General features: G+C 42.5%; 2 protein-coding genes across 3 annotated transcripts in view; one reads left to right on the top strand and one right to left on the bottom strand.

Annotated features, from left to right (window-relative positions):
* The window catches only part of Rgl1 (ral guanine nucleotide dissociation stimulator like 1), a 265779-nt gene that overhangs the window by 8968 nt on the left and 235450 nt on the right, over positions 1-21361 (top strand). The gene's annotated exons all lie outside the window — the stretch shown is intronic.
* Positions 437-11490, bottom strand: Apobec4 (apolipoprotein B mRNA editing enzyme catalytic polypeptide like 4). Its single transcript, XM_052737187.1, has 2 exons — positions 8662-11490; positions 437-2549 (listed from the first exon to the last, which is right to left on the bottom strand). Exon 2 carries the CDS (start codon positions 2517-2519, stop codon positions 1446-1448), a length of 1074 nt encoding a protein of 357 aa, XP_052593147.1. The 5' UTR covers positions 2520-2549; positions 8662-11490; the 3' UTR covers positions 437-1445.

Here is a 21361-nt window from a genome sequence, read left to right as displayed (position 1 = left end):
GGGATAATGGTAACATACAACCAAAGCTATCCCATGGAGGTGGTTAAGCAGGCACCTGCCCAGAGTGGATAAGGGATGTTGTGGAGCGGTGATTGGTGAATTTATTGAGATGGAGTCAACGTGCTACCTACATCTTGAGTGGATATTGTGTTATATGTCACAGGAGAAAGGGAAGAGAGAGAAGGAGGGAGGAAGGGAGAGGAAGGAAAGGGGGAGAGGAAGGGAAGGAAGGAGAGAGGGATAGAGGGAGGGGAGAGAACTTGATTGATTTAGAGTACTCTATAGGAAATTGCTATCTTTTTTTTTTTTTTTTTAAAGATTTATTTATTTATTATGTATACAGCATGTATGACCACAGGTCAGAAGAGGGCGCCAGATCTCATTACAGATGGTTGTGAGCCACCATGTGGTTGCTGGGAATTGAACTCAGGACCTCTGGAAGAGCAGTCAGTGCTCTTAACCTCTGAGCCATCTCTCCAGCCCCGGAAATTGCTATCTTGATGAGATAAGGAAATAAAGAATCTTAGAAGCCATCAGGAGTGATGTGGAGTTTGGTATAGTACTTGATGGAGGGTGCCTTTGAAGATTCTCACCTATCATTCTGCCTGTATGATCTACACAGGAGGGAGAGCTCTGAGTCAGAAAGATCAAACTGAGTAGTTGGCTAGGTTTAAAAAAAAATCAATTTTTGTAGCCATATGTAATCAATTTGCAGAAGAGCTTTTACTCACATAAAACAATTTTGAATCACTTTAGAAAAAAAAATGGGCTGCCCCAAAGTCTTCTAACCATAGTCAACAATCAATGGAAAATCACTGCTTTGCCCCGAGATAGCACTTGATGCCAGTAACTTGGGGTGCTGTCTGATTTTACAGTGTATTTCTATACTGAAACCAGTTTAGGAAGTTATTTAGTCCTTGTCCTTTTTGGAAGGGTGATGTGGGTAGGCTAGAGTAGAGACACTCCTTTTCTGCCTCAAAACATTTATTTTGGGGCTAGAAAGATGGCCTAGCAGTTAACAGCACTGGCTTGTCTTCCAGAAGACCTGGGTTCAATTCCCTCTCATAGCAGCTTACCACCATCTATAACTCCAGTCTCAGTGGATCTGATGTCCTCTTCTGGCCTCCAAGGGCACTGTATACACATGATCCAAGACATACATGCAGGCAAAATCATCACACACATACAAACAATAAAATAAAAATTTAGAAAAGCATTTATTTTGTTAGTTTCTTTCAGAAAGAGACATAAAGTACTTATGCCAACATTTTGGATTATGTTAAAAATAGTATTGTTTATAGTAGCTTCTGTAGTAAATAATCAGGTTTTACTTTTATTACATCAATTTATTCCCATCTCAGTTAGACCTAGGAAGGAGAATGTCCAAATTTTTTATTGCCGGTCTACTAAATCCTTTGGCAAGTGTTTGGCTTGATAAGATCAGCTTATTTCTTCCATTTCTTTTTGTTCTTTTCATTTGCCTCCTTGCTGCTTCCAGCCCGGTTTGTGGCTTCCATCTCCTCCACTGGTCTGCCCAAGGGAGGGTTTCTGAGGTCTTTGCCCTCAAATGATGACAGTGGAGGCATATTCAGGTGCCTTACCACGTTCCTGGGTTTCTGGGAGTTTTGACCCCCCTGGATTGGCGGGAGATCTTTGTGAGGCACCAGGAGGAAAACCACAGGAGTTCTGGGGTCCTGACTCAGGTTGGGTTGTCCAGGGTCAGCCTTGTTTAAGGGGTGGTTTTCAAAAGCTGCCCAAACTTTTAAGTTCCGGTTCTCTTTGCGCTGTCTCTGAAGAACATCGATAAAATAAGGCTTCACTCCTGTTATGGAGTTTATTTCATAAGCATTGTACCTGTCAGCCATTATCCTCCCAGCTATAAAGGGCCGCAGAACAGTTGATCCCCAGACACCACTAACAAAATTTTCGAGAATAGAATGCCAAATATCACCACTTATTGGACTCAAAGTGACCTGGGGCCATAAGCCAGCCAAGTTCCGAAGAGCCTCACGGTTCCATGCTGAGGTAGGAAATTGGTTCTCAGTATGATAGAGCTGAGAAAAGAAAACATTAAGAGTGACCCCTGGATACATCATCAGGAAATTGTACATTTTGTTGATGCAGCAGTGGTTATCCTCATTACAGGGGGAGTGGTTGGAATACAGAATGATATGTCTAATGTTGCTGTTATGAGAGATGGCTGAGTCAAGGTAACCATTACTCTCAAAGAGCATTGACTCTGGGTGCCTGTGATTCCCGGTGCAGTTGCTAGCATGGCCCTTTTGTATCAGGTTCCCAGAGGAACTTCTCAGCTCATAAAATGTGAGGTGTTTTGTTTGAGGGTATGTTGACCATGGGAATCCAAAAATCTGCTGAAATTCTGTGTAGGGCACTCTTGCTTCTTCTCCTGTCCGAATGTGGTAAGGGCAGTTGATGCAATCTAGAGAGAAGCTTAGCCAGTAATAAGGTTTGACAATTGTTCCACCATATGTTAGATACTCCTCATACATTGGCTCCATTGCTAATTTTATTGTCGTCTAGCTGCAGATCTAAACAAGGAGGAAAAATTAGACATGAAACGATAGCAGGAAAAACTGAAGACAATGCATACATACATTTACCAAGCCCTAGTTTCCTGTATGGAAGCTAGCGTGATCCGCACAATTGCCATGGAAGCACTGCAGCCTAAAAGTGAGCTATATGAGGAGATTATAGAGTTCAAGATTCGTTTTTCCTCATTGAGACTCTGGTAGGTGGTGGTGAGGGAGACTAAAGAGAAATGCAGAATATAACCTTACCTGTTTCATAGATTCCATTCTGTAGAGCAAATGGGTTAACAGTAAGTTCTAGAAACACACTGCCTAAATTCCAGGCTGGGCTGTTCTGCATCCCAGCTTAGTGGTCTTTGGTAGATTCTTTAGCCTCTGGAGTCAGTTTCCCTGTCGGCAGAGATGATCATAGTACCTACTCATAAGATTGTCTTGGGATTGAATAATATCATAATATAATAAATATCTGGATCTCTGTGAGTTTGAGGCCAGCCTGGTCTACAGAGCGAGTGCCAGGACAGGCTCCAAAGCTACTCAGAGAAACCCTGTGTGGGAAAAAAACAACAACCAAAGAACAACAAACAAACAAATATCAATTGCTTTACTGTGTGTGAGACATGACTCAACCAAAATTAGCTCTTGGTGGCAACAGTACACATCCCAGATCATCTTGTCGTCCCTATGTGTGAAAGCCCAAGGAAGTAAGCAGGCTTTTGTTCTGGTCAGGATTTCTTCCCTTTACTCTATCTGGATGTGGTGGTGGCTGATGTGCCCATATATACGGGACACGGGTTTTGAGTGTGTTCACCTTTTGAATGAGCTGTTTCTTAAAACCGTTGGCAGTAACCTGAAGATGCTCTTTTTCAGAATTGCCTCGGGGTCAGTTTGCTCAAGGTTAGAGACTTCTGGAAGTACCACTTCTGTATTGTTTGTTGTGTATTGTTTGGCTTGTGGGCACGCAGTCATTCATAGCTGAGGGTTTATTTTCAGTTGGTGGGCCTTGTTCGAGGGGTTTCAAGATTACTACAATGCAAACAACATACTGTTTCTTTAGGATATAGGAAATCTGGTGTTCAATCCCAAATGTTGAGATCCTTCAGTAATGGCCATTCTTTTAAAAATATTTCTCAAATTATTATTATTATTATTTTATCTAGGGCGTTATGATGTAGTTGTTAAAGCATTTTAAACTATTGTATAAGCACCATGCGTTTTTTGTGGAGAATAATTGCATGTACCGATACAAAAAGGGAAAACTCACCAGCTTGTGCTACTTATATTACATTTACTGACTATAGGTCTGTTCTTCCAGTCTCTCTCTGTATGTACTGTATTCCACAGGCCATGTTTTATACCCTTATTTCACTTGGAGTGCATCATGGAATTTTCCTGTTATTAAAATTACTTCAGAAAGTATTATTCATGGTTGCTTAGAATTACTATAGAACTATAAATTCAAGTTTTTTGCCTCTTTTAAACATTAACAGCATCTTGACGACTATTTGGTGAGTAAATTATTTCTATGTCTGATTCTCTTCATTTAATGTAGATTATTATGAAGTCATAGTATTAGGCTCACTTTGTAGTTTGTTTCCTAGAAAGGCTAGTTAGTTTTATTGAGTCCCAGTGGTCATTATCACTTTAATGATTTGAGAAGTGTGCACTGGAATCATTTGGTTGTTGTGATGTATACCTTTTCTATCCCTAGCAAGCCTGAATGTTTCTCACTTGCTTATTGGTCGATAGCACTTATTTTTCCATGAACTGTTCTTGATCCATTATCTTCTTTTAAACCTGATGTTTTTCTTTTTCTTTTTCTTTCTTTCTTTTTTTTTTTTGGTTTTTTTCAAACAGGGTTTCTCTGTGTAGGTTTTGGTGCCTGTCCTGGATCTCGCTCTGTAGACCAGGCTGGCCTCGAACTCACAAAGATCCTCCTGGCTCTGCCTCCAGAGTGCTGGGATTAAAGGCGTGCGCCGCCTCCGCCGCCGCCGCCGCCTCCGCCGCCGCCGCCGCCGCCGCCGCCGCCGCCGCCGCCGCCGCCGCCGCCGCCACCACCACCACCCGGCCTGACATTTTTCTTATTGATTTGCAAGAGCTCTTTATGCATCAGCAATCTTATGTCCGTCATTTATGCAGATTGCTCAGTGGTTAAGAGTACTTACTGCTCTTCCAGAGTACCTAGGACCGATTGGTTCCTAGCACCCATGTGGTGGCTCACAACTGTAACTCCAGGTCCAGGGTGTTTGATGCCCTCTTTGGGCACCAGGTACACATGTGGTACACATACATACACTTGTACATACCAAATAAAAACAAATAAATCTTTAAAAATATTTTAGAGGGGGCAGGCAGATCTCTGTCTAAGGCCAGCCTGGTCTACAGAGTGAGTTCCAGGATAGCCAGGACTACACAGAGAAACCCTGTGTTGGAAAACAAATATATATATATATATATATATATACATACATATATATGTATATATATATATATATACATACATATATATATGTATATATATTTACATATATACAAATAATTTGGTTTATAGAGGCTTTTGATTATGTTTGTGTTATTTTCCATTTTATTACACAGGGTTACATAAGGCCATTTTCATGCAAGCATATGATATACTGTGAGCATTCCCCCAATGCTGCTATTTAATTGCATCAACTTCTACATTTTTATGTGGCGAGTCTTTGCTTTGTGATTAATGTTTGTATTCAGAAAAGCCTTTTTCATTAAGCATGATTTAATAGTCCTCATACTTTTTCTAGTATTTATTGATTGATCGGTTTTTCTAGTATTGATTGGTCATGTTACTGGGCAAGTGCTACCATTGAGCTATACCCAACCTTTGTTCAGATTTTGGTTCTATGGGGGATAAAGATTTGAGACAAAAATCTCCTGTAGCCCAGGCTGGCCTTGAAATTGATTGTAGCTAAGAATGGCCTTGAACTCCTGATCCCCTGTCTCTGCTTCCCCGGATACTGTGATTATAGGCATTCACCATCATTCCAGACCCCACTTTAAAAAAAATTGATGCAGAGTATCATTAAGTGGTCCCTGTTGGTCTTGAACTTGGTATGTGGCCCAGGATAGCCTTGAATTTGTAACCCTCTTGCCTCAGCCTCCTGAGTTCCTGAGTGGTAGAGATACAGACATGCACCACAGATGAGGCTTAGTGTTTATGGTTTTGTAGTTTACATATAACTCTGCTCAGACAGAAAAACAGGTAAAGCAGAAAATACAGTAAACACATCATTTCAATCAAAATACGTTTTTCACTTAGACTTTGAAAAATGAAAAATGCATTTGCTTTAATGGCTTCACAGCTCAGCTATTTATTATTATTGTGTCTCATTTGGAAACATTTTAACACCCTATCTTCTTGGTTTATTTTCTTTTCTCTCTGTGTGCTATATGTGTGTACATGTGTGTGGGTGTGCATTCAACAGCACTTGCTCCTGTGGAGGCCAGAGATTGACTCCATGTATTTTTCTTTATTGATCTTAATCATATTTCTTTGAGACAGTGGCTCCTCCCTGCATCTAGAGCTTGCAGTTCCTACACCTTCTGCTGGGCTGGCTGGCTAGCCCAAAGCCCCAGGGATCTGACTGCCTTTGCCTCCTGCCAAGCTGTGGCTCACGGGTGTGCTCCTCCATGGCTGACTTTATACATAAGTCTTAGGGATCCAAACTTACGTTCTCAGGCTTTCCTAGGGCTTTACCCACTGTTCAGATAAGCTCAGACACTGCTTTATTTGATCAGACAAAACCTGTGGATTTTGTATGAGAATTTTGTCCTGAGAAAAATGTTTTCAAAGCCTCAGGCTAGCTGAGGGTAAAGTATGGCTTTGTTATGCTACCATTATCCAAAGGCTAACGTCCCTTCAGTAACTCTGGCACCACAGACTTTAGATTGTAGTTTTTGTTTGTTTGTTTGTTTGTTTTGACCAGGTCTCACTATGTAGCTCTGGCTGGCCTGGAACCTGCTGTATGGACTAGGCTGGCTTTGAACTTGCAGAGGTCCACTTGCTTCCTGAGTGTGGGCATTAAAAAGGTGTGTGCCACACCTGGCCTACATTGTAGCTTTTTGTTCATCTCTGAAGTTACTTTAATTCACAGGATTGGATGTTTGTTTCAGCTTCCTCCTTAGGACTACATTTTCCTGATGCAGCAGAATTCCCGGACTACATTTTCCTGATGCAGCAGAATTCCTGCCGTTTAACATTTCCTAGTCCTTGGAATAGCTTTGCTCTGGGAAGCTGGTTCTAACCTGTGGCAAAGAACTGATCTCTTGGAATCTAAGACTATTTCCTGCTAATCCTGCACATCAGTCCTCCCTGAACTTCCCAGTCAAACTCTTCAGTCTGCTAACAACACTTGTTAAGACAGCCTAAATTTGTACACTTAAGTATTGTGCCTTTAGTGTGGGTCACTACTGAGTGACATCCAGTTCACTACTGCAATTACAATTCCAGCCCACCAGAGAAAAAGGCTGTGCCACAGGACAAATGGGGAAAAAACCCCATTGTTTTGTGGTATGTATAACAGACATGTGTCAGAAAGATTAGCAGGGCCTCTGGGGAGATGGCTCAGGTTGGGTAAAGTGCTTGCTGGGCAAGTGAGAGGACCAGGAAATCTGGACCTCCAGAACCCATATAAAAGCATGGGAGCCCGTTTGTAATTCTGCAGCCTGAGGGAGACGAGAGAATCCTGGAGCAAGCTGGCTAGCCATACTTCCAAAATGATGGGCTCCTGGTTCAGCGAGAGAGCCTGTCCTCAAAAATGAAGGTGGAGAGCAATTGAGGAAGGCACTAGAGTCAGCCTCGGGCCTCCACACTCTTGTACACACAGATGTGTACACACCCCACCACATTCCACACAGAATGAACTGGCACACACACACACACACACACACACACACACACACACACACACACACACACACACATACTTAAAAAGAACAGACTGGAAAGAATAGTGATACCATCAACAATTGGAAGGTAAACTGATACAGACAATTTTTTCTCCTTTATGTATCAGTGTTTTGTTCCATAAATGATACAGAAAAATACCAAGAAGGCCCTTTCTGCATTCATTCTTATTTTTAAACTGGTGTGAGGAAGTAAGTGTACAGCAACCTATAACTGCTGTTAGGAAAGCAGGAGGTCTTTAGTCTTTTTGTTGTTGTTTTCTTGAGACAGAATTTCTCTGTGTAACAGTCCTGGCTGTCCTGGAACTCACTCTGTAGACCAGGCTGGCCTCAAACTCACAGAGATCCACCTGCCTCTGCCTTCAAGTGCTGGGATTAAAGGCGTGCGCCACCACCGCCTGGCTAAGGTCTTTAGTTTTTTAGAATAGAGGCAGCAACATGGAACCCCTGAGTACTTTCCCAAACACAGTTATTTCTACCCCTCGCCTGCCTGTGTTCCAGCCTTAGTCAGACACAGTGCATTACTGTCTGGAGGACATCTTGGTGACCATTGACTTTGGTATAAACGAGGACACTCTGGAGTCTCATTCTTGTTAATGACTTCTCAGTGACAGCTCTCTGTCCTTTCGGCAGCCCGAAGGGAAGAGAGTCATTTCCTTTAAGCTTTTTCTAGAACTCAAGGTTTATTGTATGAATTTGTTATTGATTATAGACTACTTCTGTCAATAATTTTTGTTACCTGTCTCCTCAGTAGCCTTGACTGGCTCACAAGCTAAGTGGGTTTGAACTTGTGTCCCTGGCTACTAGTGTCACCCCTGCTTGGTACCCCCACCCTGCACTGCTTTATCTGTGCTTGGGACATGTATGTTGCCCTCTGAAGAGCAGATTTGCTGGTAGCAAGCAGGAGAGATGTGGGGAGCCCAGCCTGCTGGAGGATTCTTTCTCTCTCAGCCAGTGGCGAGTGACCCTGGACTGTGGCCATGGGAGGACAGACTTCCTCGGTTTAATAAACGAACCACACTGTGAGGACAGTCTGCTCTCCTTTCAGCCAGCTATGATCTAGCGAGCGCTGCTAAGACACAGTTCGCACTGGAGTAATTGGAGATTGGAGTTTGCCCTTCCCAATCTGTGCACAATCTGCTCGGAGCTAAAAACAAATGTTAGCAGTTATAATTACCACCGTTTTGTCTCCAGGCTTGGATCACACTCCAGGTGTTAGAGGCGCTGGTCTTCTTTGTTTCCTTCTTGAAGTCCCATGCCCTGTTTCATGTAGATTCAGAGGGCATAAAGAGTCTCCTCTGGTACCATGTCAGGACTCTTGCTGTTTCTATTAGTTCTTTTAATTTTTCTGGCCCAAGTTTGTCCTTGCTGAGGTGTGGCTGCCTCTAAGAACACTGTTGAATTGGTGCCATGGTAACGTTTGGAAAGTAGCTACTGCTAGGATACGGCTCTGACACTTATTACTTTATTTGCATATCAAACCACCTGTTCCGAAGATGAAAATATACATGACTGCTTACTTATTCCAGTCTGGATGAAAGAGTGAGAGCTAACTGTTTAAGTGGACGTGTTGAATTTTTTTCTCCCGGTGACTGCAAGAATAAAATCTAAGGTCCTCTTCTCAGCCCCTTCTCTTACATCTAGAATAGATTCGGGGTTCACTTCATGAACAAGATTTGGGGTTTTTTTTTTGTCTGTGCAGGCACTCGGGTCCACTCCTTGGGAGGTCTGCCTTTCTCTGGCATTAAGCTGACTTGACTTTGGAAAGACATCCAGTTTGGACAAAGGGACCCATACTCCACAAAGGGAGCCTTTTCTTTTGTAACATTAAAAAAAGATTTATTTTATATGTATGAGAATTTTGCTTGTTTGTATGTGTACCATGTACACGCAGTATCTGAGGGAGCCAGAAGGGTGAGTTTGAACTCCTGGAACTGGAGTTACACACCATTGTGAGCCAGCAGATGGATGCTGGGAACTGGACCTAGGTCCTCTGCAAGAGCAGCAAGTGCTCTTGACCGCTAAGCCATCTCTCCAGCCCCCAAAGGGGAGTTCTTGAGCCTGTCTAAATGAGTTTTGGAAAGTGCTAGCACTTTCCGTTCTCTAAGAAGTTCCCTGGGAAACTCTTAACTCTTGCTGTTGTATGTGTGGCTCCCTTCATTTAAAGACAAGCTTTGCTTCTGGCGCAGCAGTGGCCCTTTCTCTCTTCACCCTTCTTTACTTCTGCCTGGCCTCTGTTTACCCCCTCACCCTCTCTCAGACACTAGGATACTGCTAGTTGTGATCCATTGTGCTCTTTTCCCCCTTGTTCCTCCTCAGGCCACTTGAGTGAGTGAGTGATCCTTCTCTGTGTATTTCTATTGGCTACTGCTAAGCTTTTAAGCATAGGTACTAAGTCCTCAGGGAGAGCGAGCCCCTAGAAGCCCCTTCTGCCTCTGGTATTTGTGTCATTTGTGACTTGCTTCCGTTGACAGACTTTGGTGGCCACTGCCAGCAGCCTTCTCCCAGCCAGGGGGATCCTTGGAGCTGGATACGTTATCTTGGGGTCTGTGCTTTCTGGGGGTCTCCAGTGCACTCCTCAGTCCTCAGCTAGTGCTGTCCAGTCACCTCCCTGCCTGGTGTCCTTGTCACGTGTGCTGTCACACCCAATCCTACCTCACTTTTTGCCCTTCTTGTTTCTGCTTTTGTGTTAGGAGCAGCATCTCACTGAATGAGTTTACAAATGACTGGAAGTGGATTCTCATAGCTCACCTTCTACTTAACTCTAGTAAATGATACCCCACTGTACAATAGTACTTTAAGAAACCTGTGTGTGGTGGTATATGCCTTTAATCCAGAACTTGGAGAGCGGGGTGAATCTGGCAGATTTCTACGAATTGGGGGTCAGCTTTGTAGCGAGTTCCAGGCTAGGCAGGACTATGGAGTAAGACCTTATCTCAAAAAAATTACTTTAACGAGTGGTAATTTGAGAAAGCTGTTGGGATGCTTATGTAATAAAAAGGTATCAGGTGTGTAAGAGGCTCCAGTCAAGGTAGGAAAAGAGGTGACAAGCCCCATGATCTCTGTGTGATCGGTCACCTCAGTGTGTCATGCACCTTCAGTGCTGGGTTGGATACTCGAGAAATCAAGTCCTAAAGAGAGTTAAACCAGAAGAAGCAGGAAACATGAGCCTCGTAATACCACCCAGTCGTGTATTGGGGTGGTTTTAGGAAGTTCAATTATATTAAAAATATATATCAAAATTCAAATTATCACCCAACAGTGGAACATCCGTATGTGTAATGATCAGGCTAATTGGTATAACCATCACTACAAGTCTTTATTATTTCCTTGTGTTGGGAAATTCAAATCCCCACACAATTTTGCAGCACACAATTAATTGCCGCCAACCATGGTCAATTGTACTGTGCTATAGAACATTGGAGTTGGTTCTTTCATGTACTTGTACCCCTGTCCTTTGTCAACCCCTCACATACTCCTTTTCTTGCACTCCCCAGACTTTGGGAACTCCGATTTTACAGTCTTCTATGACATCAACTTTTAAACCTTAACGTGTGGAAACATAATATTTGACTCTTGTGTGACTTATTTAACATTCTATCCTCCAGTTCCGTTCTTCCTGCAAAGGTGTCCTCTCCCCTCCCCCTCTGAGCCTTCCCTGCAGGAGTGTGGGTGTTCACATGCCGTGGCACCTGTGTGGAGATCAGAGGACGAGCTTGGGGGTGGGTCCTGGCCGTCTGCCTTGAGACAGGTCCCCACTTGTTCACTGTTGCTGTCACTAGGCTTGCTGACCTGTAAGTTTCTGGTGATTCTCCTGCCTCTGCTTCCGATGTCCAGTGGACACCTACCCGAAAGGAGAAGATTCTATCTTAGCCCATCTGCCATGTCTCGTCTTCATCCTGATGAACTGTGTGTATTATCCACATAAAAATGCCTTCGGCGGCGGTGTTGGCACACGCCTTTAATCCCAGCACTCAGAGGCAGAGGCAGGTGGATCTTTGTGAGTTCGAGGCCAGCCTGGTCTACAGAGCGAGATCCAGGAAAGGCGCAAAGCTACACAGAGAAACCCTGTCTCGAAAAACCAAAAAAAAAAAAAAAAAAGCCATCAGAATGAAGATTATAAAATCTACATTTACAAAGACCTTTACTCAGTTGAGTACATCACTCAGTGATCTGGCAACCTGATTTGGGATGTAGCCAAGATGGCTGTGGTTGCTAAAGCCTGGCTGCATAGGAAGTATTGCTCTTTTTGGGTGACAGAAGTAAAGTAATTTATATTTTATTGCTTGTGTTATTAACTTTTATTTGAGCACACTGTGCCTAATTAATGACATAATCCGTTCTACGTTGCAGCTTGGTTGACACTGTCAACGCTCAGATATATGTAGCAGCAGTAAGTCACCTGCAAGCAGGACCCGAATTTAAAAGGCAAGCCTGAAGTGAGGAGGGGCAGAGGGCGGCAGGTCCTGGGGAGTTCTCCAGGTAATCTGATGGGGAAGAAAGAAAGGTAAAGCGCTGGCCCTGAAGGAAAGGGAAATAGGAGAGCGCGGGAAGACAGGAGAGCATGGGAAGACAGGAGAGCACGGGAAGACAGGAGAGCGCAGGAAGGGAGCAGGCCTGTAATCCCAGCACTAGGAATCAAAGGCAAGAGGATCAGGAGGAGTTCAGGGCTAGCATTGGCTATGTAGGGAGTTCTAGGCCAACCTGGGCTACATGAGACCTTGTCTCGGGAGGGAGTGGGAGTAGGGGGCAAAAGATGGATCTTCTAGTTTGGGTTCGTAGAAAATGGCCACAGGGTGGCAGCACAGTCCGAACAGCAGGGGCTGGTTTGCCAGCTAGCCTTTTCTTAAGTGCGTTTTAGAATTCTTCCATGTGGGTTTTCCGGCTGGCCAAGGAAACAACAGCAAATGTTCAGGATTAAAGGGAAGGGAAGTGTAGGGAAGAGCACCTTTGGGACCTCTGTGTGGTAAGCTCAAAAGAAGTCTTCGAACTGGCAGGACTCACTTAAAATTCTAATCATAACTATGTCTAAAATAGATAAAAAATACAATCATTCTTTAAAAATATAATAAATATTGTTTTATGAAAGAATAAAATGGCAGACAAACATAAGCCCATTTTTTCCTATAATCAGTCGAACAGCCTGTACTTTTTAAAAAATTAGTGCTTAATAAACAATCGGAACACTTGTCAGTTTTTGTTTTTTCCTGGCGCTGAGGATTGAACCCACAGCCTTGGGTGTGCTAGATGAACACTCTGCCTGGGAGCCACATGCCCCACCCTGGGTGGACCTTTGCTGTTTGTGCTTTTGTTGTTGTCACAGCTGAGGAATGGTCGCCAGGACCAACATGGTAAAGATTATACCCTAGGTTTCTTCCAGGAGTTTTAGTTTCCGGTCTCATTAGTTAGACCTTTAATCCATTCTAAGATGATTTTTGTGTGTGTGTGCTCAGTGTGGGACAAAGCTCCAGTTTCAGCCTCTAGCTTATGGATATTCAGTTTCCCCAGCAATGTTTGTTGACAAGAGTATCACTTCCCACTGTATTGTTGTAGCACCCTTGCAAAAACTCATTTGACCATGTATGTCCAAGTTTATCTGGGGGCTCTGTATTCTGTTTTGTTGGTCTATATGTCTGCCATTGTTCAAATACAAACAGAACAATGAAAAGATTTTCTTTGTAGAAGAAGGATAGAGTAGAAAAAGGCATAAATTACAAAAATGATACACTTATTGATGCTTATTGAAAGTATGTACATAGGTGATTAACAGGAGAATCACTGTGATTCTCACGTGTCACAAAACCTATGGAGTAGAAATATGTATGTTTTAAAAAAGATGTGCATGTGTGTGTGCACAGGCGTGTGTGAGTGCGTATCCTTGTGCATGTTATGATTGTACTCGGATGTTTCTGTCCTGCCCACCCGTTCCCAAATTACCATACAGAGGCTTATATTAATTGTAAATGCTCAGTCAATAGCTCAGGCTTATTACTAGCTAACTCTTACATTTAAATTAACCCGTATTCCTTATTTACACTCTGCCACATGGTAGTACCTTCTTTCAACACAGCATGATCATCTCCTGCTCCCTCTTCATCTGTCTGGCAACTCCAGACTTTGCCCTTCCTCACTCATCCCATCATTCTCAGTTTGGCTTTCCTGCCTAACTTTATTCTGTCCAGCTATTGGCCAGTCAGCTTATTTATTAAACCAATCATGGTGACATGTATTCACACAGTGTAAGGTAGGATTATTCCATAGTACATGATGATTGTATGACAGTCAGTGGACAGTTGGTTAGATGATGGGTGGTTCTTGCCTTTCACTTGTTTTCAGGCCTGGTCTCTGGCTATTTCTGCTGCTGTGCTGTGTATCTCAGACTGTCTGGCTCATGAGCTTCTGTGTGAGTCTCCTGTCTGCACCTCTCATCTCAAAATAGGAATGTGGGATTACAGATGTGGAGCATTACATCTGGTTTTTACATGAGTTCTGGAAATTGAACTGAGGTCTGCAGACTTGCTTGGCTAGTAATTTTATCCTCTGTGATATCTTACTGAACCATAAACTATATATTTACTGTGCTGTGTACACACATTTTGTAAATACTTTTGTATTAATATGTTTATTTTCAAAGTCTTTATTGTGACCAACCAATTTGCTTTATTTGTTTAGTCTGTGTTGAATTGGCGTCAACACTAGTTGGAGAATTTAGCTAATCTGCTCTCATATTTTCATTTAAAAGCATTGTAACAAAGAAAACAGTCTCGGGAAGTATGTCGATGAGAATACAGGAAGAAATTTTAGAGTAATCTCACAAGCTAATATTTGTTTGAAATGGGACAAAGGTATGTTTTCAAAATTCATCACCGATCCTTAATCCATGACCTATTCTAGCAATTTATCCCAATCACATCAATTGAATTTAAATCATATCTTAATAAAAGGAGTGGTTATGGTTTAGCAAATCTCCTATACATGGATCCTTTATTGTAGCTAGAGTTTTCCTGCCTGGCCCACAGTCAGGACAAATCTCTGTCACCCGCCAGTCCCACAGCCGCTCAGACCCAACCAAGTAAACACAGAATATGGCCGTGGCAGGCTTCTTGCTAACTGTTCTTATATCTTAAATTAACCCATTTCTATAAATCTATACCTTGCCACGTGGCTCGTGGCTTACCGGCATCTTCACATGCTGCTTGTCATGGCAGCGGCTGGCAGTGTCTCCCTCCGCCTTCCTGTTCTCACAATTCTCCTCTGTTAGTCACGCCTATACTTCCTGCCTGGCTACTGGCCAATCAGTGTTTTATTTATTGACCAATCAGAGCAACACATTTGACATACAGACCATCCCACAGCACTTTATTGTAGAGGATATGATTTTGCAACATGACAAGATTTTTCCAAATCCCAATATTTATTTTGCCTTTTCATCTGCTGCTGAAAAACAGGTCATATTTTCTATTTCCTGCTTCCTTGGAAATATTAACATTATTATTCTAAAGATTTTATACATATAGGGAAATCTGACTGTTTACTATCTGTCTTTGAAAAGTTAGAAATCCAGGTGTAGTGACACATGCCTTTAATCCCAGCAATTGGGAGGATAGACAGTCAGATCTCTGTGAGTTTGAGGCCAGCCTGTTCTACATAGTAAATTCTAGGACAGCCAGAGCTATATCATAAGACTCTGTCTTGAAAAAGCAAAAAGCAAAACCAAAACAACAAAATAACAAAAAAGAAAAGTTAGGTTGGCTTGTAGCTGGTAGAGGGCTCTCCCAGCATGTACAAGGCCTGGATGTGATCCTATGTATCTCCCAGCCCCCAAGCCCACAAAATCAAACAATGACCTAGGGCCTGAGATACCCATCTGTACTGATACCCAAAAGTACTGACAGCCATTCCCCCATGCCCCTACAGAATATTTCCCATAGATAACCATTATATCGTAACAAAATCACAGCTGTTTATGATCAATTTTGTTGAGATATAGTTTGTATAATAAAATGCACCATATTAAATATATAGTTTAATGAATTTGAACAAAATGTATATATTTATGCTATCATAAAAACACAAGATGTTTCTATCCACTCCAAATTTCCTCTTCCCCATCAGTCGCTCTCTCCCATGGCTCTAGACAAATGTTATGTATTTGTTATTACTATTGATGAAATTTGCTTTCAAAGTTTCATAATACGGTGGCTCCTTGACTCATAACTCCTTGTTAAACCTGTTGTACAGTGTATGTTGAAAGTATCATTGGGTAATTTTCTCCAGATAGCTAGCCTAGCCTAACACCGTCCTGTGGCAGCACATGCCCTGCCTGTTTGTCTTGTGATTATCGTTGACAACTGGGGTGGGGATGGTGTGGGGCGAGCCTCTCCAGAGAGAAGCTGCATACCACTAGCTCTGGAAGGGATTAAAATTCAAAACTTGAAGTATTATTTCTACAGAATCACTTTCATGTCTTTGTAAAGTTAAAAAAAAGTATCAAGTTGAACTGTTGTAAGTTGGAGATTGTAAATGGAGTCATACAGTTTGTGACTCTGATTTCCTTTATTTGTTGAGATCATTGATGTGATTGTGCATATTTTAAATTACTGAGTGTATTTTATAGTGGTCTGAGTTTCAGACAAGATTGAGAGTACACAGAGTTCCCACACGCTCTCTGGGAGGACACGTGGCCCTCTCTCATTATCAACATCCCACAACATAATGCTGCATTTGTGAAGAGTCATGAGGCTCTGTTGACAGTTATTACCCCAAACTCACAGTTTACCTTAGTGTCCAGCCTCGGTGTAATGCATGCTAGGTGCTTTTTACAAGTGTGTGCTGCTGTGTATCTACTATCGGAATGCTGTGCAGAATGTTTTCATAGCCCTAAGCATGTTCTGTGTTCTTCTTGTGCGACCTTGCTTCCTCTAAACACTGCTAACCATCATTACCAGTGCAAACCTGGGCTACCTGCTCATCGTTTACTGTCTCTGAGTTCTTGTCCCTTCTGCAAGGTTACATGGTTGGGATCATACTATAGGTGTCCAAATGGCTTCTTTCACTCAGTGTATCTCTGAGGGTCTGCGTGTCTTGATACTTCTCTTGCTTGTGCTAAATAATAACCTGCTATCCTAATTCCCCAGTTTGTCCATTCTTCTGTGGAAGGACATCTCAGTTGCTTCTAGTTTGGGGTAGTTTTGAGTAAAGCTGCTCTAAATTTCCTGATGTAGGCTTCTGAGGATGCAAGTTTTCAGTTCGTTTGGATAAATACTAAGGAGCATGGCTGCTGGCCCATGTGGTAAGCCTTTGTTTAATTTAATAAGTAATTACCACGTCATCTCCCTAGCTAGACTTTTCTACAGGCATATAGCACTGCATATGAGCTCTTGTTCCACACCCTCACCAGTATTTGATGTTGTCAGTGGTTTGGATTCTGCCTATCTTAGTATTTCATGTGAAATTCCCTACTGTCAGATGACAGTGGCCGTTTGTCCACATGCACACTTGGATCTGTGTGTCTTCAATAGTGAGATGTCTGTCTGGATCTTGTGCTCATTTTAAAACTTGGGTTGATTGTTTCCTTACTATCGTGTTTTAAGAGTTCTTCATGTTTTGTGACTAACAGTCCTTTGTTACTTGTGTCTTGCTTCTATTTTGTCCTACTCTGTGTTTGTGTTCTCATTCCCTTGACATTGACTTTCATAGATCAGAAGATTTAAGTCTCACTGATATCTAACTTACCATTTTTTTTAATGGATTGTGCCTTTGATGTTGTGTCTGTAACATTCTCATTGTACCCAGGGTTACCTACATGTTACCCTGTGTTGTCTTTTTCAAATGTCATAGTTTTGTATCTTACACTGAGTTCTATGATATGCTTAAGATCTTTGTTTAGATGCATTAACAAGAAACATGTTGATACTCAGTTTAAGGGTTATTTGTTGATAAGACCATCTGTGGTGGTTTGAACAGGTATGGCCCCCATAGAATCATGTGTTTGAATGCCCATAGGGAGTGGCATAATTAGGAGGTGTGGTCCTGTTGGAGTAGGCGTGGCCTTGTTGGAGGAAGTGTGTCACTGTGGAGATGGGCTTTGAGGTCTCATATATGCTCAAGCCATGCCCGGTGAGACAGACTGCTTCCTGTTGCCTGTGAGTCAAGATGTATTAACTCCAGCTCCTGCTCTAGCACCATGTCCGCCTTCGTGCCACCCACCGTGACAGTAATGGACTAAACCTCTGAACCTGTAAGCCAGCTCCAGTGAAATGTTTTCTTTTTTAAGAGTTGCCGTGGTCATGGTGTCTCTTCACAGCAACAGAAACCCCAACTAAGCCAGGTGGTGGTGGCGCACACCTTTAATCCCAGCACTTGGGAGGCAGAGGCAGGCGGATCTCTGTGAGTTTGAGGCCAGCCTGCTCTACAAAGCGAGTTCCAGGAAAGGCGCAAAGCTACACAGAGAAACCCTGTCTCGAAAAACAAACAAACAAAAAACCCAAAACAAAACAAAAAACCCAACTAAGACACCATCTTAGCTCCATTTATTGCTTGTCTCAAATGGAACCTGGAATTCCCAGAATCTTGTTATCAATGCGCAAAGATTTCCTACTGTGTTGTTCTCACAACAGGAGAAATGAAGAAATAGCATCAAACGTTGTGATATACATGTGCCTGAAAGTAAGAGGATGTGGAGCCAACACTCCTCAGGCTGACCTGTGAAGAGTTTTGTTTGACTCAACTGAAGCTCTTTGTTCAGGAAGCGCTAGGGCAGCCAAGAGGGCCTTGGCAACTCCATTCTTCAGGCCTTTCTGTGGGACAGCATTTAGACTACTGGCCACCTTTTCCGCAGTCTCTGGAGTCAGAGGTAGCTTTTGCTTGCCTTTGGCAAGGGTGTCCTTGGACAGTGGTGAGTTGTCTCAGCAGTCACTGAAACAGGACTAGAAGCACATCAGTGTGTAGCTAGCACAGCTGCCAGAGGCGTCCCATGCCTCTTGCCCTGCAGTATCAAAAAGCCCAAGCATATGGCTGCCTCCCAGTCCTAACTGTGACAGTGTGGTTATCAAAGTCAGTGCAGATGGGGATGGCTGGCTGTTGTATCGGGAGACCTGGGGACCAGCAGTGTCACTGCCCACAACAGTGCACTTAACTGATTGCATTACTGAAATAGTTTGTACTCATTTCAAATATTTCAAGTTCGATACTGACCCCAGCAACGCTACAGCAGGTTTCCGAGGTGGAGAGTGCCAGTCCTCTCTTTTCTTTCGTTTCGTTTGACATAGAGTTGGCTAGTCTGTCTTTTGACTTTCCATGCAAACTTACAAGGTTTACTTTGTGTATGTATGTGCATGCACCGTGAGGTCAGAGGACAACTTGCAGGAGGTAGTTCTCTCCTACCACACGGGTCCAGGGGATCAAACTCAGGTTGTCACGTTTGGTGGCAAGTACCTATGCTTGCAGAGCCATCCACCTGTCCTCCATACAGACTTTTGAGTGACTTTGCCAAAATCTAGAAAACCACTTCCTGGGATTTAGATTGGGATTTCATGGAGTCTGTAGAGCGCTTGAGAAGAACTGAGACCTGACAGCACTGGGCAGATAGTCTTACCCATGAGCATGAAATGCCCCCCTGTTGAGTTTTCCTCGAGAGATCGTGTATAAACTCTTGTCAGATTTGGATATAACTATTCCATTTATGGGGAAGCTAATATATGTGGCGATACATTTTTGTTTTTAATTTCTGTTTTTCATTGCTGATATGTATTTAAGGGGAGACTGACTTCAGCACATTAGCCTGGTATCCTTTAACCTGTGTATCACTTGCTGTTTTCAGAAGTTTTTTTTAAATTATTATTGGAGATTTTCTACATAGATAGTTATGTTCCTTGCACTGGTTTTATGTCAATTTGACATAAGCTAGAGTTACCAGAGAAGAAGGAGCCTCAATTGACGAAATGCCTCCATAATATCTGGCTGTAAGACATTTTCTTAATTAGTGATTAATGGGGGAGGGCTCAGTCTATTGTGGGTGGTGCCATCCCTGGGCTGGTGGTCCTGGGTTCTATAAGAAAGCAGGTTGAGCCGGGCGGTGGTGGCGCACGCCTTTAATCCCACCACTCAGGAGGCAGAGGCCGGTGGATCTCTGTGAGTTCGAGGCCAGCCTGGGCTACCAAGTGAGTTCCAGGAAAGGCGCAAAGCTACACAGAGAAACCCTGTCTCGAAAAACCAAAAAAAAAAAAAAAAAAAAAAAAAAAAAGAAAGCAGGTTGAGCAAGCCATGATGAGCAAACCTTTAAGCAGCACCCCTCCATGGTCTCTGCATCAGCTCCTGCCTCCAGGTTCCAGCCCTGCTTGAGTTCCTGTCCTGACTTCCCTCAGTGATGGACTATGATGTGGAAGTGTAAGCCAAAGAAACCCTTTCCTCCACAGCATGTTTTGGTCATGGTGTTTTATCCCAGCAGTAGAAACCCTAAGACAGTTACCTATAAACAAAGACCATTGTATTTCTTCTTTCCAGTTCTTAATACTTTTTATATTCTTTACCTGTTGTACTGCATTATCTGGGATTTCCAATACAATCCTGAAGAGCAGTAGCCAGGGCGGACATCTGATCTTAGTGGGAATGCTTCCAGTTTCTCAACACCAAGTGTGGTAGTAGCTGTAGGTTTCTGTAGAGCAATGGTTCTCAACCTTCCTAATGCTGCGACCCTTTAATGCAGTTCCTCATGGTGTGGTCACTCCCAACTATAAGATTATTTTCATTGCTACTTCATAATGTAAATATCTGATATGCAGGATGTCTGATATGTGACCCTCATGAAAAGGAGTCTTGACCTACAGATTGAGAGCCATTGCTGTGGATTTTTTTTAACCAAGTTGGGGAAGTTCCTCTTTGTTCCTTTTTAAAAAAGTAATTGTTTTTAGGTTTAATTTATGTGTATGAGTGTTTTGCCTGCATGTATCCATGTATAACATATGCATTCCTGGTGCCCATTAAGGTCAGAAGAGGGCATCAGATCCCCTGGAAATGGAGCTGCAGGTGACTGTGAGCCACACTGTGGGTGCTAGGATCAAACCCAAGTCCTCTACATGAGTAAGAAAGTGCTCTTAACCACTGAGCCATCTCCCCAGCCTTACTTTCTTTTAATGTAGTATTGGATTTTGTTAAATGCTTTTTATACAACTGTTGCTATGCTTGCTCAAATGGTTTTTCTTTAGACTGTTGATGTGATAGGTTACATGAATTATTTTTTTTCATGAATTATTTTTGAATGTTGAACTTGTCTTCTATAGCTAAGAAATTCTTGGTCATGGCATGTAATTATTTTTGAACATTGTTGGATTTGATTGGCTAATATCTAATTTGAAAGATTTTACATGTATATTCAGGAAAGTTGCTGGTCTGTGGTGTTCTTTTTGGTGATATTTTGCATTACTTTGGTATTAGATAATGTTGGCTTCATAAATTAGTTAGGGTATATTCTATATGCTTCTGTGTTATGAAAAATACTAGGGATAATTGATATAATTTTTTTCCTTAAATGTTTTCTAGGATTTACAGAAGGATTTAGATGGGCCTGGTGATTTTTTGTTTTGAAATTTTAGTATTAATTTAATTTCTTTAATGGATATAGACCATATTCTTGAGTTATAATTATTTACAAACCAATGAGTTACTAACTTACGTGACTTTGTTGAGAGGCATTCACCAGAGGAGACTACTTGGACATGTGTTCAAGTCAATAGAAAGTCTTCATTAGTTAGCCAGTGACTACGTTGGGTGTTCAGAACCCAAGTGCAGTCCAGTGCCTTTCTCAGGGTGGACTTGTAAGCACAAAAGATCACTTCCTGGGTTGTCACACTTCAGTTAACAAGAACAGTTAGCCAGAA

The sequence above is a fragment of the Peromyscus californicus genome, unplaced genomic scaffold (assembly GCF_007827085.1).
Source record: "Peromyscus californicus insignis strain IS unplaced genomic scaffold, ASM782708v3 Scaffold_14__1_contigs__length_90479793_seg_2, whole genome shotgun sequence".
NCBI classification, from domain to species: domain Eukaryota; kingdom Metazoa; phylum Chordata; class Mammalia; order Rodentia; family Cricetidae; genus Peromyscus; species Peromyscus californicus.
Note: the sequence above shows the minus strand (reverse complement) of the source record. Positions and strands in the feature narration are given on the sequence as shown.